This window comes from Microchirus variegatus (genome assembly GCF_963457635.1).
Source record: "Microchirus variegatus genome assembly, chromosome: 4".
NCBI classification, from domain to species: Eukaryota; Metazoa; Chordata; class Actinopteri; order Pleuronectiformes; family Soleidae; genus Microchirus; species Microchirus variegatus.
This window is the reverse complement of record NC_139805.1, coordinates 22,189,905-22,208,409: the sequence shown is the minus strand read 5'-3', so window position 1 is coordinate 22,208,409 and position 18,505 is coordinate 22,189,905. Positions and strand designations below refer to the sequence as shown.

Genomic DNA, 18,505 nt, shown 5'->3' with positions numbered 1-18,505 from the left:
ACTGGATAATATAAAACACATATTACTAATACTGCAACTGTGATGACACTAAAGTTCAATACCACAAAAACAAGACATGCTGACATGAAACATAAAGTATATGGCTGTAGATTTTTCAGTTGATAAAAAGCTGCAGCTCGACTGCAGAAGCATGACTTTTGCAAAACTTGGGAATTTCATATATATATGCGTATATATATATATATATACATATATACGTGTATTACTTTTGTAAAATGTGATCATTTCATTTGCACATAGTTTCTGTTGTGTTTTATTCTACTAAGTATTTATCCGTATAAACATTGGGTTGGTCAGGTTTTGTTATTGCTTTTAAGACATCTATAGGCTCTTATTTTGAAAACACTTTATTTAATGTAAATATCTCAGTTTTCCACAACAAACTCCATGTTTCTGTTATCTTTACCTTCTCCGTAGTTTTGAAGTCAACTCCAATGAAAACATTTCCCAGAAAAGGCATGGCCCACAGTCCTGGTGGAAAGTTGTGTGGCCTCCAGTTTCTTATCACATCAATCAAAAGTAACAATGCAAAGCCAAACATGAGCCATCCAGTAAAATCCATACAATCAAAAATCCCTTGAAAAATCATGATGTTTTTTTCAAAAAGCCTTCTGATAAAATCCTGGTTGAGTCTTAACATGTATGATTAAATAACACTATTTTCCTTTTGGGATCAATTTTGTTTGTAAGTTGTTAATCATGTTGTAAGTGAAAAACAGGCTCGATCACTTGCAGCTGTCTGCTATAGCTGCCTGCACAATACTGTCAGTAATCGGTGTACAATGCAAGATATCACTGTAAATACACACAAATACACACACACATTTATATATATATAATATATATATATATGTAACATGGCTGGAGGTCAAATATGTGGACGGGTACGGGACTGTGAACAGTTTGGGAACCACTGGCCTACAGTATAATAGAGAGAGTTTTACTTTGAAAGTCTGAAAGAAGGAAGTTGTATAAGCCACTTGGCTGACTCGAATGACAGAAACGTTTCGGCAAATATTTATTGTACCGCTAACCGTCTAACTATACGGAAGTAGAAAGTAGTGAACAAATGGAAAAGATACTCGGCGTCCTGGGTCTGGGGTGGGTAGACGGCTGGAGTGTCTTCATCTTTGTGTGTGTTTTTCTGCTGTTGGCGGATGTTGTGAAGAACAAAGTGCCGTCGAACTTTCCTCCAGGACCGTGGTCGCTGCCTGTCATAGGCGACCTTCACCGCATCAGGGCCTCCAGAATTCACCTGCAGTTCACTGAGGTAGGCTCAATAGCAAATGATAATGGAAAAAAGACAATTACATAATATATCTGACGCTGTAAAAAGAGAAATATAGCAACAAAAACATCCTTAAGAATGTCAGGAATTGTTTTACTCTGTGTTTTTCTTCAGTTTTAAAATAATGCTAGCTTTTTCACCAATGAAATATTACATTTGTGCATTTGGAAATGAATTAATTTCTGAAATAATTACAAAACATGGTTTTAGTCCACTTTTGTCACTGTAAAAATTTTAAATCATTACCTTTTATGTACAAGAATAACATCCATCAAGAAATTTACCCATTCACAGTGTTTGGCCCAGTTTATTCATTGATTCATTTATTTATTCATAAAAGTCTCCCCCACCATTAAAGAGGATGTTGAGCCATAATAGTTAGATAATTCCAAAGATGACCTTTAATAGTTCATTTTTGTTATGTCATAGTCCAGGGGTCAACATAACAGGGCAGTAAATTCACTCACAGTCGGTCTGTTGTTTATGGTCATAAAAATGTCAATGTTCACTGAATTAGAGATTAAAATTGAATTCACTGGCAAATGTTTCTTATCTTTTAACTTTTTTTTTTACTTATACACTCAGTAAACTTTTTCCTGAGGAGTTCATGGTCTCCATTGATAGTTTCAGCCTACTGAAGCCACTCAGGACAGCTGTGTTATTGCTGTCTTATTCAAGTATCTGCCGTCAAAAATAAACATGTCAGTAATGGCCTTTTTAAAGAGGCTAGAGGAAGTAAGTAACTGAAATGAAATGAGCTGTCTGTCTTCAGTTTGCACAGAAATATGGAAACATTTTCAGCCTTCGCATCTTTGGTGGAAGGATCGTGGTCCTTAACGGCTACAAACTTGTCAGAGAAGCCCTGGTCCAAAAAGGAGAGGACTTCACAGATCGTCCATCTATACCACTTATTGAAGATCTGGTTGGGAATCAAGGTAGTGTGTGATTTTGTTTAAACTGTTCCGAGTTAAGAAATAAGATGGTAGCATCGAGTTGACACCATGAAGAAGTTATATTCAGTTTCAGTTACATGTGATTTTTTTTTTTATACTGTTTGTTTTTGTGTTTCCAAAGGGCTTATTGTACCAAATGGCTATATGTGGAAGCAGCAGAGGAGATTTTTAGTGTGTGACTTGGTTTAGAGAGTAGCATTAAGTTTACACCATTAAGGAGTTATGTTCAGTTTCAGTTACATGATATTTGTTTATGCTGTTTTGTTTCTGTGTTTCCAAAGGGCTTGTGATATCAAATGGTTATATGTGGAAGCAGCAGAGGAGATTTGCTCTTCATACTCTTAGAAACTTTGGTCTGGGCAAGAAGACACTGGAGCCGTCCATCCAACAGGAGGGCCAATACCTGAATGAGGCTATTGAAGTTCAACAAGGCACTAAACAAATCTTATTTTTCACGCAAGATTATGTAAGACACAACTTACATAATCTTGCTTCTTATAGTTCCAGCACGACTGGACTGCACGTTTTACATTTTTTTTATTATCCATTGGCGATGGTACTTTGTTCAAAGAGTGTTGTCAGTGGAAGATTCATGAGTGCGACGTCCGGCACAAGAATCAAACTGAACAATGTTGAACTGTCGATCGATGAAAGATATTTAAAAATCCAGAAGATTTGCTTTAATCTCCAACATTTATCAAGGAAGTTTCTAAAATCTGAACATTTGACAGAGGAGTCTGGTGTATTTAGTGTATTAAATGCCAGGTGTGAACATGAGATGAATGAGGCCTAACAGTCAAGATTATGAATGAAAACATTATTTTAAATTATCTTTATTGAATAAAAGTATTCAAAATGTGCCTGTTAGTACGTGGCATTGTTACAAAAACCTTTTTATCATCGTCCAATGTACTTCACAGTCAAGTGGATGAACAGTCAGGAAAATAGTGTAATAGTAATAGCAAAAGTATAGAGTGACAACGATCTCTTCATTAATCAGTAGCTACAGTGTTTGTGAGTCTTATTGGTGTTTTCTTGTCTTCTTTTACAGGAAAGCCTTTTAATCCCCAGACGGTGATAAACGGTGCTGTGTCGAACATCATCTGCTGCTTGGTGTTTGGGAGTCGGTTTGAATACAGTGACAAACAGTACCAGTCTATACTTCAGGACCTCAATGAGCAACTGTACTTGGAGGGAACTGTGTGGGCACAGGTGAGACTTCCCCATTAACAATATACTGAATGTGCACAATCAAAAACACAAAACAGCATAACTTTTAATTTTGTGTTCACTGTTGCCTCCAGCTGTGTTTGTGTTCAAATGTATAACTGTTCTCAGACTCAGAAAGATGAGCTGGTACTTCTCCTTTTGCTCTGTAGATTTACAACGCAGTGCCCTGGCTCATGAGGTGGCTGCCTGGACCTCACAGGAGGATGTTCACCTTGACAGATACACTTCTTGCTTATGTTGAAAAGAAGGTCACAGAACACAGAGAAAACCTTGACCCATCCTCACCAAGAGATTACATCGACTCCTTCCTCATAGAAATGGGAGAGGTGAGAATGTTAGTTTTTGTTTATTTCTCTGACTTACAGTTTGCCACATGTTAACTCATCTTCTTTACTTTCTCTTTATGTCACTGATAGAAAGAAGACAAGGAATCTGGTTTTGATCTTAAAAATTTGTTGTATTGTACTGTGGACCTGTTTGTTGCCGGAACAGAAACTACATCTACTACTCTACAGTGGGGACTGCTGTTCATGATCTACTACCCTCACGTACAAGGTGCATATGTGTGTTCATGTCTGTCTATAGTGATTAGGGCTGATTGTGGTTCCAAGCCACAACACACTTTAAGAAGAACATCGACTATGATGTGAATATCTGGCAAAATAGAGATGTATGCTGATGCGCCCACTCTGATCACAGCAAGTGTGTTACGATTAGGCAAAAAAAAAAAAGAAGATAGAGCCCGTAAGAAAATGCATCAATAAAATCCTAATCCTAATATCCTATTTGCAGAGAAAGTCCAGGCTGAAATAGATGCGGTGGTTGGTTCATCCAGACAGCCCTCCATGACTGACAGAGAAAAGATGCCTTACACTGATGCAGTCATCCATGAGACCCAGAGAATGGGAAACATCCTTCCCCTCAATCTTGCCCACATGGCAAACAAGGACACCACACTTGACAAATACACAATCCCAAAGGTACATAACGCTTCATGGTTTGGTTTTTTTTCTTTTACTATAGTATCACCTCAACGTGGGCGGGGTCATCATACTACTGCTGCACAATAATAGCGTGATGTTGTTTTATACGCAACACAAACACACAAACTAGTGACAGGCAAAGCAGTTGTTTTCAGTGTACTGAATCATTAGAATCAGATCGTTAAATAGATTAGTTCCTTCCTGCATGACTGGAGAACAGACTCTGTCTGACACAGTCACTGAATTAAAATACGGCTGAACGGGTTGTGACTCGTCTCTTGATCGCTGTTTTTCAGCTCGTAATACATCAGGCTCCAGTTTCTGTTATGTTGACATCTAACAGAGTTTAAGGTTCCTCGCAGTGGAACTGGAAGCCATCTAAAGTGACAATGTGATTGGAAAGTTTACGTCCGATTATAATGACCTCAGTTTTTTCTGAGTTTAAAAGTAGAACGTTACAGGTCAGATATTCCTGGAGTTGAACAACCTGATTTATTTCATCCGACTGCATTGATAAATCAAGCTGAGTGTCATCTGCATAACAATGAAAGTGTATGTTGTGCTTTCTAATAATGTTCCCTAAAAGAAGCATATATAAGGAAAAAAGTATAGACCTGAGCACGGAGCCCTGTGGAACTCCATAATTAACTCTTGTTTGCATTGAGGCATTATCATTAACATGAACAAACTGGAATCGATCAGATAAGTATGATTTTAACCAGCAGAGGGCAGTAACTGTGATACCAAGAGTTTGCTCCATTCTCTGCTATAGAATATCATGATCAATGGTGTCAAATGCAGCACTAAGATCTAACAGGACAAGTAAAGAGACTAGACCATTATCTGAGGCCAAGAGAAGGTCGTTACTAACTTTAACTAGTGCTGTTTCTGTGTTATGATGGAACCTAAAGTCTGACTGGAAATCTTCAAACAGGCCATTAATGCACAAATATTCACATGATTGATTAGCAACTGCCTTTTCCATTTTAGATTTTAGAAACGAAGGGAAGATTCGATATAGGTCGGTAATTAGATAAAACATCTGTGTCATGGGTCTCTTTTTCACGGAGGGTTTAATCACTGCTACTTTGAAAGTTTTGCGGCACATATCCAGTTAATAAGGATAGATTTATTTGATTTAATATAAAGCTGTTAATTAAAGGAACAATATCTTTAAACGGTTTAGTGGGGATGGGATCAGTGGGAAGTGGCAGGTTGATGGTTAACATTTATATTTACAAATTCTCTTGAAGGGCACCTTGATCTTACCTGCACTCAACTCAGTCCTGCATGATGAGTCCATGTGGGAAACACCACACACCTTCAACCCTCAACACTTTCTGGACCAGGATGGTAAATTTAGGAAGAGAGATGCCTTCCTCCCCTTTTCAGCAGGTCAGTGAGTCTTTACACCTCATTTAAACGCAGAGCTTTAGGGAAGAGAATTGAATAAATATTTGTCATCCACTGATTGCCTGTGCAAACATTGAGAGAGAGAGAGAGAGAGAGAGTATTAGCGTCTATATCTCATTTATACGATGTCCAAATTGAATCCATTTTGTATTCTGCAACCCAAACTTCTGAGATGTGTCGTATCTTCTCAGGTAAACGTGTGTGTCTTGGGGAACAGCTGGCCAGGATGGAGTTATTCCTCTTCTTCACCTCTCTCCTTCAGAGGTTTTCCTTCTCACCAGTTCCTGGAGAGCAGCCCAGTCTGGAGTTCAAGCTGGGAGCCACTCACTGCCCTAAACCTTACCGCCTCTGTGCCGCTCTGCGATAAGCGTCTTAGACACAATGAAATAACTTCAAAAGTAATCATACTACTATTTTTAGTCAACATTATAAAATGAAAACAAGAATTGATGTTGATTATAATAATCAGCATTCCAGTTGAATTAATGTTAACTATTTTCTTTGTTTGAGTTCCATGGGATTTCTCAGAGCCTGATGTGTTTATAAATAACTTCCTGTGATATTTTAGCTTCTGTTTTTTCACACAGTGGTTTTGGTCTGAGGTGACGGATGAGAAAAACAACAGAATGTCACGCTGCACATCTTCAATAAACTCACCTGCCTTTTGAATTTGTTTTTACAATCTTCATTCACACTCTAACTCACAACACTAACATGTTTAATTTAACCAGATTTTTTTCCCTCACTTTGAAGCCATTTTTCTCAATGTGAACATTTGACATTTTTAAATGAAGGCAGAGTAGTTCTGAAATTAGCAGTCAGCATCTTTATTTTAGAGGAGAGTTTCACATGTGACAAGCTTTATGTTCATTTGATCATGTAATTATCTGCTCGCAGCAGCACATTTAATGAAAGCAGGTGTGTTTGTGGCTATGAGAAAAACTGAAGGACATCAAAGGTCTGAAATGCTGTTCAAAATGTCTGCCTTTGCCAAAAAACCACTAAACTTGGTCACCGACCTCTTGAAGGAAATCTCTAAAAAAAAAAAATCACAGAAATCACTTCAGTCAGATGCATCTTACAATGCAAGTCATCTCAGGAGAGCTACTAATAAAAACTTATCCTGAAACATGTGAGGTCCAGTGTTTTGACAAAGAACATCATATCTAGGTTAAGATGACCTTTACCAAATTTAAGTGATTTTCAAGGAAGTTTTTTTCGGGAACTGGATAACATCTCAACAGCTAATTTGGCCAAATTACAGGCTTACATTCAGTAAAAAGCTCACTCTCTCGTACCTTGTAGTACAACTGGATAATATACAACACATATTACTAATACTGCAACCGTGATGACACTGATTTCAATACCACAAAAACAAGACATGCTGACATGAAACATAAAGTATATGGCTGTAGATTTTTCAATTGATAAAAAGCAGCAGCTCGACTGCAGAAGCATGACTTTTGCAAAACTTGGTCATTTCATATATATATATATATATATATATACTCAGTTTGGGAACCACTGGCCTACAAAGAGAGAGTTTTACTTTGAAATTCTGGAAGGAGGAAGTTGTATTATCCGGAGCAAGCTGTGTTTGGTGTCCAGACAGCTCAAAAATCACAGAAACGTTTCGCCAACGGTTTATGGAAGCACTAACCGTCTAACTTTACGGAAGTAGCAAGAAGTGAACAAATGGAAAAGATACTCGGCGTCCTGGGTCTGGAGTGGGTAGACGGCTGGAGTGTCTTCATCTTTGTGTGTGTTTTTCTGCTGTTGGCGGATGTTGTGAAGAACAAAGTGCCGTCGAACTTTCCTCCAGGACCGTGGTCGCTGCCTGTCATAGGCGACCTTCACCGCATCAGGGCCTCCAGAATTCACCTGCAGTTCACTGAGGTAGGCTCAATATTAGTGCTGTCAGTTAAACGCGTTAATTAACGCGCGAACCCATTTTAACGGCGTCAATTTTTTTTTATCGCGCGATTAACGCTCTTTTTGACCGAGCAAACTTTGTAGTTTTTTTTACATGCAGTTGCAGCAACTGGTAACGTTAGAACAACTACAACACCACACCGGATCTAGATAGACCGGAAACACAACAACAGACTAGCTGCGCGAGCCGGTCAAAGAGTAGTCGGCTCGCATGAGTAAAGAGCAAACGTTCCGTTTTGACCGGATGGCGAGCGCCGTCCGCTTCTCCGCTAGCTTCTTTTAGCTCGGATTAGCTCGTTACGGCAACAACTGACTAAACCACGGGACTTCGTCTGCGTTAAAGAACGTCTTTTTATTCACAGAACTGCGGGTTGATACCCAGACTCTGGTGTTTTTGTGTGGCTCTCACAATGAAGGAATAACTGAAAATATGCAGAGAGACGGCGATATTCGCCTGCGGCTCGCTAATGTAAACCATGGATGTAAACACATGGAACACATTACTTTCTGCTTAAGTGATTGTGACATACACAGCTCCTCACACACACATACGTTACACACACCAGGTTTAGCCTGTAACATAGATTAGTTTGTCTGCCAGGGTGGTTCAGTCTGTAGAATAAGATGTGTAATAATAATTAATCTAAAATTAGATTTTGGCTTGAATAAATATTATATTATAAATATTGTGTCTTGAAATTGCAGTAAGTTGTATTGCAATTTCTATAAATATCGATAAATTGAACAGCCCTACACTACAGTATATGCCAAAATATGCAAATAACATTTACACAAAGCAAGCCAATCCACTTTTCTATGTTGATAAGAGTATTAAAATGAGGAAAAATAATGGTACAAAAAGAAATCAAAGGATATTTAGAATTGATAAAAATTTGCGATTAATTGTGATTAATTGCGAGTTAACTATGACACTAATGTAAAAAGAGAAATATAGACCGAAATCAAAGCAACAACAAAAACATCCTTAAGAATATCAGGAATTGTTTTTCTTCAGTTTTAAAATAATGCTAGCTTTTTCACCAATGAAATATTACATTTGTGCATTTGGAAATTAATGAATGAACATGAGCTGAACTTTCTGAAATAAATACAAAAAGTGGTTTTAGTCCACTTTTGTCATATCATAAACCATTACCTTATCTACAAGAATAGCAATATCAAGAAATTGACCCATTCACAGTGTTGGGCCCAGTTTATTCATAGATCATTTATTTATTCATTAGAGTCACCCCAACATTAAAAAGGATGCTGAGCCATAATAGTTAGATAATTCCAAAGATGACCTTTAATAGTCCATTTTAGCCCACATGGCATTTTGTCAAAGTCCAGATCAACAAAACAGGGCAGTAAATTCACTCAAGTCTCAGTCTGTTTATGGTCATAGAAAATGTCAGTGTTCACTGAATTAGAGATCAAACTTGAATTCTCTTTCTTATCTTTTAAGTCTTTATTTAGCGAGAAATGTAGAGTTTTTATCTGCCCAAATGTCAGTAAACATCTTCCTGAGGAGTTCATGGTCTCCGTTGATAGTTTCAGCCTACTGAAGCCACTCAGGACAGCTGTGTTATTGCTGTCTTATTCAAGTATCTGCCGTCAAAAATAAACATGGCCTTTTTAAAGAGGCTAGAGGAAGTAAGTAACTGAAATGAAATGAGCCGTCTGTCTTCAGTTTGCACAGAAATATGGAAACATTTTCAGCCTTCGCATCTTTGGTGGAAGGATCGTGGTCCTTAACGGCTACAAACTTGTCAGAGAAGCCCTGGTCCAAAAAGGAGAGGACTTCACAGATCGTCCATCTATACCACTTTTTGAAGATGTGATTGGGAATCAAGGTAGTGTGTGATTTTGTTTAAACTGTTCCGAGTTAAGAAATAAGATGGTAGCATTGAGTTGACACCATGAAGAAGTTATATTCAGTTTCAGTTACATGTGATTTTTTTATTATACTGTTTGTTTTTTGTGTTTCCAAAGGGCTTATTTTATCAAATGGCTATATGTGGAAGCAGCAGAGGAGATTTGCCCTTCATACTCTTAGAAACTTTGGTCTGGGCAAGAAGACACTGGAGCCGTCCATCCAACAGGAGGGCCAATACCTGAATGAGGCTATTGAAGTTCAACAAGGCACTAAACAAATCTTATTTTTCACGCAAGATTATGTAAGACACAACTTACATAATCTTGCTTCTTATAGTTCCAGCACGACTTGACTCGAGTGCGACATCCGGCACAAGAATCAAACTGAACAATGCTGTCGATCGATGAAAGATATTTAAAAATCCAGAAAATTTGCTTTAATCTCCAACATTTATCAAGGAAGTGTCTAAAATCTGAACATTTAACAGAGGAGTCTGGTGTATTTAGTGTATTAAATGCAAGGTGTGAACATGAGATGAATGAGGCCTAACAGTCAAGATTATGAATGAAAACATTATTTTAAATTATCTTTATTGAATAAAAGTATTCAAAATGTGCCTGTTAGTACGTGGCATTGTTACAAAACCCTTTTTATCATCGTCCAATGTACTTCACAGTCAAGTGGATGAACAGTCAGGAAAATAGTGTAATAGTAATAGCAAAAGTATAGAGTGACAACGATCTCTTCATTAATCAGTAGCTACTGTGTCTTATTGGTGTTTTCTTGTCTTCTTTTACAGGAAAGCCTTTTAATCCCCAGACGGTGATAAACGGTGCTGTGTCGAACATCATCTGCTGCTTGGTGTTTGGGAGTCGGTTTGAATACAGTGACAAACAGTACCAGTCTATACTTCAGGACCTCAATGAGCTAGTGTACTTGGAGGGAACTGTGTGGGCACAGGTGAGACTTCCCCATGAACAATATACTGAATGTGCACAATCAAAAATGCAATACAGTTTTACTTTTAATTTTATGTTCACTGTTGCCTCCAGCTGTGTTTGTGTTCAAATGTATAACTGTTCTCAGACTCAGAAAGATGAGCTGGTACTTCTCCTTTTGCTCTGTAGATTTACAACGCAGTGCCCTGGCTCATGAGGCGGCTGCCTGGACCTCACAGGAGGATGTTCACTCTGACAGATACACTTCTTGCTTATGTTGAAAAGAGGGTCACAGAACACAGAGAAAACCTTGACCCATCCTCACCAAGAGATTACATCGACTCCTTCCTCATAGAAATGGGAGAGGTGAGAATGTTAGTTTTTGTTTATTTCTCTGACTTACAGTTTAACACGTGTTAACCCATCTTCTTTACTTTCTCTATCTGTCACTGATAGAAAGAAGACAAGGAATCTGGTTTGGATCTTAAAAATTTGTTGTATTGTACTCTGGACCTGTTTGTTGCCGGAACAGAAACTACATCTACTACTTTACAGTGGGGACTGCTGTTCATGATCTACTACCCTCACATACAAGGTGCATATGTGTGTTCATGTCAGGACTGAAATGTTCAGGTTTTCCGGATTAGGTGAGGAGGTTTGGAGTCAGGCGTTTAGTTGCGATGGTTTGAGTAAGAGGAAGAACATCGACTGTGATGTGAATATACCGCAAAATAGAGATGTATGTTGATGCACCCACTCTGATCACATCAAGTGTGTTGCGATTAAAGAATAACTAAACCCTAAATGTTATTCAGTGATCCACGTCCAACTCTTGGTAGTTTTGTGTATGGGTGTATGTACTCTCTCTATGGCTAAGCACCTCCCTTTACATTCGAATTTTCGCATTTGCTGGCTCATCCCAGGCTTTCGTCACTCTCTCCCGGTGCTTTGTCACCAACCTCCTCTGGCCACGCCCCGAGTATAGAGGGGGTTCGGAGTGGATACACAGCACTTCTATTTCTGGCAGATGCAGCAGATCGACATAAATTCAGCGGAATTCAGCTCAAGCGGGAGAGGAAGTAGGAAAATGGAACATCCGGTTTACTTTTCAGAATAAAACAACTCGGCGTGCTCCTGTTTATTCGGTCGTTAGAAATACTGCTTGTTGGGTTTACAACATTTACAGTGTACCAAAAAAAACCTGCTGCGTGGAAGCGGGCGGACGTGAGACAGAAGTAGTGTAAATTGGTGGAGCTGTGCGAATCATAAATTGATTCATTTCAAGGAACATAAATCCTTGAAATGTCACCCCTCTGCTCATTCCCCTGTTGTTGTTTCCTATTTGCAGAGAAAGTCCAGGCTGAAATAGATGCAGTGGTTGGTTCATCCAGACAGCCCTCCATGACTGACAGAGAAAAGATGCCTTACACTGATGCAGTCATCCATGAGACCCAGAGAATGGGAAACATCCTTCCCCTCAATCTTGCCCACATGGCAAACAAGGACACCACACTTGACAAATACACAATCCCAAAGGTACATAACGCTTCATGGTTTGGTTTTTTTTCTTTTACTATAGTATCACCTCAACGTGGGCGGGGTCATCATACTACTGCTGCACAATAATAGCGTGATGTTGTTTTATACGCAACACAAACACACAAACTAGTGACAGGCAAAGCAGTCGTTTTCAGTGTACTGAATCATTAGAATCAGATCGTTAAAAAGATTAGCTCATTGTGGTGGAAAGCTTACGTCTGATTATAATGACCTCAGTTTTTTCTGAGTTTAAAAGTAGAAAGTTACAGGTCGTCCAGGACTTAATGTCTCTGAGACATTGTCTCTGAACAACATTTATTTAATCCAGCTACATTGATAAATAAAGCTGAGTGTCATCTGCATAACAATGAAAGTGTATGTTGTGCTTTCTAATAATGTTCTCTAAAAGAAGCATATATAAGGAAAAAAGTATAGACTTGAGCACGGAGCCCTGTGGAACTCCATAATTAACTTTTGTTTGCATTGAGGCATTATCATTAACATGAACAAACTGGAATCGATCAGATAAGTATGATTTTAACCAGCAGAGGGCAGTAACTGTGATACCAAGAGTTTGCTCCATTCTCTGCTATAGAATATCATGATCAATGGTGTCAAATGCAGCACTAAGATCTAACAGGACAAGTAAAGAGACTAGACCATTATCTGAGGCCAAGAGAAGGTCGTTACTAACTTTAACTAGTGCTGTTTCTGTGTTGACTGGAAGCCTGACTGGAAATCTTCAAAACAGGCCATTAATGCACAAATATTCACATGATTGATTAGCAACTGCCTTTTCCATTTTAGATTTTAGAAACGAAGGGAAGATTTGTTATAGGTCGGTAATTAGCTAAAACATCTGTGTCATGGGTCTCTTTTTTTACGGAGGGGTTTAATCACTGTGCGAAATACAGGGGGATCTGGGGGGGTTAGACCCCCCTGATTAACATTCAAGACCCCCTGAAAGCCTCAAATGCAAAATTTTAGGGGGGTCTAAACATGTTACAGGGTAATTGGAAAGCATGTTTTTTTCCTAAAGATTTTTGAAATTTCAGTTTTACATATATGATCTACATACATAATACAGTTTGCAAGCTTCCTTATCCTTTTTAACCAGACAAAATGTCAATTATTTTATTTCTAATTGTGTATTTTTAATGTTTTAATTATTTGCTTTCCAAATGGCGCTGTTGAAAATCATGTCCTGATTTTCAAAAATTCATTAAAATTATTCTTTAAGAGATATGCTAACATTTTCAACGGATCCCTGTTCAGGGCAACACCGACTATTATCATGGTAAATTTCAAGTAATTCCGAGATACTTTTGTTTTTGAGAAGAAAGTCAGCTCACTGTCAAAGTGCATCAGGGCAAATGGATCATGTCCTGATTTTCAAAAATTTATTAAAATTATTCCTTAAGAGATATGCAAATATTTTCAACGGATCCTTGATCAGGGCAACACTGACTATTATCATGGTAAATTTCAAGTCTTCCGAGATACTTTTTGTTTTGGGAAGAAAGTCAGCTCACTGTCAAAGTGCATCAGGGCAAATGGATCATTTCCTGATTTTCAAAAATTCATTAAAATTATTCCTTAAGATGACGGTGCGAAATACAGGGGGGTCTGTGTTTATTAGTATTGTGCAACAAATGGGAGATGGGGACCCCCCGATTGTTAATGGGTATTTCGCACAATGGGTTTAATCACTGCTACTTTGAAAGTTTTGCAGCACATATCCAGTTAATAAGGATTTATATATTTGATTTAATATAGAGCTGTTAATTAAAGGAACAATATCTTTAAACGGTTTAGTGGGGATGGGATCTAAGTGGCAGGTTGATGGTTAACATTTATATTTACAAATTCTCTTGAAGGGTACCATGATCTTACCTGCACTCAACTCAGTCCTGCATGATGAGTCCATGTGGGAAACACCACACACCTTCAACCCTCAACACTTTCTGGACCAGGATGGTAAATTTAGGAAGAGAGATGCCTTCCTCCCCTTTTCAGCAGGTCAGTGAGTCGTTACACCTCATTTAAACGCAAAGCTTTAGGGAAGAGAATTGAATAAATATTTGTCATCCACTGATTGCCTTTGGAATTTAGTATTTCCATGATCAGTAAGACACTTGAGAGAGAGTATTAGCGTCTATATCTCATTTATACGATGTCCAAATTGAATCCATTTTGTATTCTGCAACCCAAACTTCTGAGATGTGTCGTATCTTCTCAGGTAAACGTGTGTGTCTTGGGGAACAGCTGGCCAGGATGGAGTTATTCCTCTTCTTCACCTCTCTCCTTCAGAGGTTTTCCTTCTCACCAGTTCCTGGAGAGCAGCCCAGTCTGGAGTTCAAGCTGGGAGCCACTCACTGCCCTAAACCTTACCGCCTCTGTGCCGCTCTGCGATAAGTGTCTTAACTTAGATATGAAAAATGTATTTGCAATTTACAATATTATTGCAATAATCATAAACGTTCTAACTTCCAAAGTAACCATACTAGTATTTTTAGTAAACATTGGGAAATGTGAGTGGTGGGAAAACCGGGATCTTTTGTATAAATGATGCGCCAATTTATGGGACTTTAAAGAAGAAAATTTCAGCTGGTGTTCTTTCTCTCTCTTTGTGCACACCATGGATGTATACTATGAACTGGATAGAGCACCGCCCCCTCTGCCTTGAAGACAATTTTTACATGGTGGCCACTGTGGGTACTGCAACAGAAAACCCCATGGAGCCCAGAAGCAATTTTCCCATTGACTGCAATAGTAAAAGAGACGCGTGTAAAAATGTCCACAGGACACCTCGAGACATGGACACCTCGAGACATGGACACAGGCTTTTATAGGTCTTTATATGGTAGTGACACTACTGCGCATGCTCAATGGGCCCCATAACCAGGAAATAAACGCTGAAGTCAAAAACTTTTTCGGCATATGTGCTGGGTGAGCAGCTTCATAGGAATGAACAGAAGCAAGGGGCGGTGCTCTAGCCAGTTCATATAATACAGAGGTCACTAACAGGCAGACCGCGGTCCGAGTCCGGACCCAAGTAGTAAAGTATTTTAAATGTTGACGAGGTGCTTCTATTTTGACCGGCGCAGCTTCTCTAGACTTTACAGTACTGGTTGACCGAATCCGGAAATCCACTGACCAATAACATTCGACTTGAGCCATCCCACGTGACGCCACTAAAAGCCAATCAAATCTGTGCATCCCGCTAAATAGAGAGTGACAGACAGGGGGACTAGTGAGCGATACAGCGAGAGAAGATAGAGAAAAAAGAGAGTTTACAGTGAGAGAAGACACAGAGAAAAGAGAGTTTACAGCGAGAGAAGACAAAGAAAAAAGAGAGTTTACAGCGAGAGAAGACAGAGACTGGTGAGAGATACAGCGAGAGAAGACAGAGAAAAGAGAGTTTACAGCGAGAGAAGACAGAGAAAAGAGAGTTTACAGTGAGAGAAGACAGAGAAAAGAGAGTTTACAGCGAGAGAAGACAGAGAAAAAAGAGAGTTTACAGCGAGAGAAGACAGAGACTGGTGAGCGATACAGCGGGAGAAGACAGAGAAAAGAGAGTTTACAGCGAGAGAAGACGGAGAAAAGAGAGTTTACAGCGAGAGAAGACAAAGAAAAGAGAGTTTACAGCGAGAGAAGACTGAGAGAAAAGAGAGTTTACAGCGAGAGAAGACACAGAGACTGGTGAGCGATACAGCGAGAGAAGACAAAGAATAGAGAGTTTACAGCGAGAGAAGACAGAGAAAAAGAGAGTTTACAGTGTGAGAAGACAGAGACTAGTGAGCGATACAGCGAGAGAAGACAGAGAGAAGAGTGTGCCAGAGAAAAATAATTAACATGGCGCTCTCTAAGAAGAGAAAAGTGGACAGCGAAAATAGAGCTTTCAACCCAGAATGGACAGAATCATTCATGTTCAATCTTCCCCCTGGAAGCACAAAACCAGTCTGTCTCATGGCACTTGAAAATAATACATATGTTCAGTGTTACATCTATACAATTGTATAAAAGTGACAATAAATATTGTCGAAATGTTTTTGAATTGTTCTTACTGTTTTTAATCTGACAGTCAGTTGTTGATTACAGACTACTAGGCTACTTCAGTATATATCCCCCTACTAAATAATAACGCAATTTAGGGCGCTTTCACACCACTAGTTCGATTATTTGATCCACACCAGGCAATACAATTGTTATTATGTAACATATGACTCCAGTGTGGTCCGCTTTCACACCAGCAAACGAACCAAAATTGGCCCGACGTTTCATCAATTTGTATATATCTTCCGGTAGAAAAGCGCCAATTTTGACTCACTATGGAGCAACACGTTCGCTCATTGCTACTTGCTCTGATCTTCGTTTATTACATTCTCTGTATTGGCCATTTTTGGCAAAATATCCAATTTGAGAATGAGTCGCGGCTGCGTCTGGAGAACAAACTGCTGATGCACTGGAGTCGGCGAAGACGTATATCGCGTCATTTCAGGCAGAGGAGACGCGCTATTTTCATGAATGTGGTCGTGCTAACTATGAGACGCTCCAAAGACCTACAAGGTAGGCTATGTCCATGGCATTTACTGCAGAATATGGTTTGGACCCGAGTTCGCGTTCTCACCAGAGGGACCACACCAGAGTCTGACATTTGGTGCAGAGTCAAGCGGACCGAGACCACCTCTTTTTGGCGGTCTTGGTCCGCTTGATTTGGTGCGGACCCAAGTGCGATTGATGCTTTCACACCAATGAAAACGAAACGAACTAGAGTTTTTGGTTCGAATGGATCTTTTGGTGCGCACCAACTGCTGTTAGTGTGAAAGCGCCCTTAGACATTATGATGTTCTGGACCTTTGCTTGGGGAAATTTTCACAAAGTGGACCTATTAGAATTTTAGTTTATTATCCCTGATATAATACATCCATGGTGCACACAGGCAGGCTCATCAAGCTCATGGCCCTCAGGTGTGTGCAGTCTCCGAGGAGGTGGGGCTGTGCCTTTAAAGCCCTGCAGTTCAGCCCTGCTCACACTCTCTCTCACCATTTCCTGCCTGGCTCTCTGCAGCTCTCATCATTTGGTCTTAGTTTCGCATACAACACACACGCAGCCATGCACCCACACGTACAGCTGATTCCACTGATTACAGACATAGGTTATATTTTGTTGAAGATTATTACTTTTGGTTAAAATAAATATTCATTAACCGCATCTCTCTTGAACATGGTTGTTTTTTGTCAAGTCATCTGAGCCAGTCTTGACATAAGTGTAAAGGAAAGTGCTGAAATGGATCTTTCGATGTGTTGCTAAATGCATCTTACAATACTCTCTTACTTAAAACAGTCGGACTGTCTGATTTGCGTGAGGTTTATCCTGCAATTAAACCCTGAGCGATACAAACATCAACAATGTTAGCAAACAACCTAATGAACGTAGCTTTAAATGACTGCTGTCCGCTGCTACGAGCCATAAACAGCTAACACGTATGAAAGCGCGAACTCCGTGGCACTGGTAAAACTACGTATACTTATCAGTTAGTGCTGGGACCGGTTAAACCAGCACAATCCTCTGTGTATTTTTAAAACGATGAGCTTCGCTTAGAGCACCGCGAGCAGAGAGGCGAACAACCTATCGGAGACGTTAAGTGACGAGAAGAGAAGATATCCCTCCTCTCTTTGCTCAATTTACATATGACGCAAGCATGTTAGTGCATGCACATAAATCCTCATTAAAAATGCATTGGAGGGTATGTTTTTCGAAAAAAAAAACTTTTATAACATGAGAGTCGATGGGAGAATTTTCGGGCGATTCTCCACGTCAGTCAAATCGCCCCAGAAGAGGCGGAACCATAAAACGTGACTTGAATCTGACAATTCTGATTGGACAATAACAGATAGTGTCGAGAACACTGATAACAACTACCTTTGCTGGCAGAGACGGCTGAAAGGAATGTTAGTACTAAGGATCTTTGGAATTGCTGAGGAAAAAAAATCTCTTTCTCCTCCTAGTTTGTAGGGCGTCACCCAAATCGTCCCTATACACCGTCTGCCCCTGTCCCACAGCGTCTCTGCTTCTGCCAGATCTGTGGCGACGTTTAGAGGCGTGTCTGCGATGGGACTTGGGCCTGTATTGGGAGATATTGTTGCGTTGGTTGCTGGATCCCTCACTGGGTGTAGTTCCATTCAAATTTTAATCACTGTGCAATTTTGTAACTGACACAATAATATTGTGGGAAGATTCGATATAGGTCAGTAATAAGATAAAACATCTGTGTCATAGGTCTCTTTTTTACAGAGGTGTTTAATCACTGCTACTTTGAAAGTTTT

At 39.4% G+C, this 18,505-nt stretch overlaps 1 protein-coding gene across 1 annotated transcript; it reads left to right on the top strand.

The window, feature by feature from the left end:
• Positions 1–1,090: 1,090 nt before the first annotated feature.
• LOC310926137 (cytochrome P450 2J4-like) lies at positions 1,091–14,591 on the top strand (the record flags this gene model as incomplete). The annotated part of the gene is made up of 17 exons (XM_083888238.1): positions 1,091–1,291; positions 2,082–2,244; positions 3,314–3,474; positions 3,642–3,818; positions 3,909–4,047; positions 4,285–4,472; positions 5,729–5,870; positions 6,080–6,248; positions 7,577–7,787; positions 9,514–9,676; positions 9,816–9,965; positions 10,499–10,659; positions 10,827–11,003; positions 11,094–11,232; positions 11,986–12,173; positions 14,054–14,195; positions 14,416–14,591. The coding sequence occupies 17 exons, from the start codon at positions 1,091–1,093 to the stop codon at positions 14,589–14,591; spliced, it is 2,847 nt and encodes a 948-aa protein (XP_083744364.1).
• Between the last annotated feature and the right edge of the window lie 3,914 nt (positions 14,592–18,505).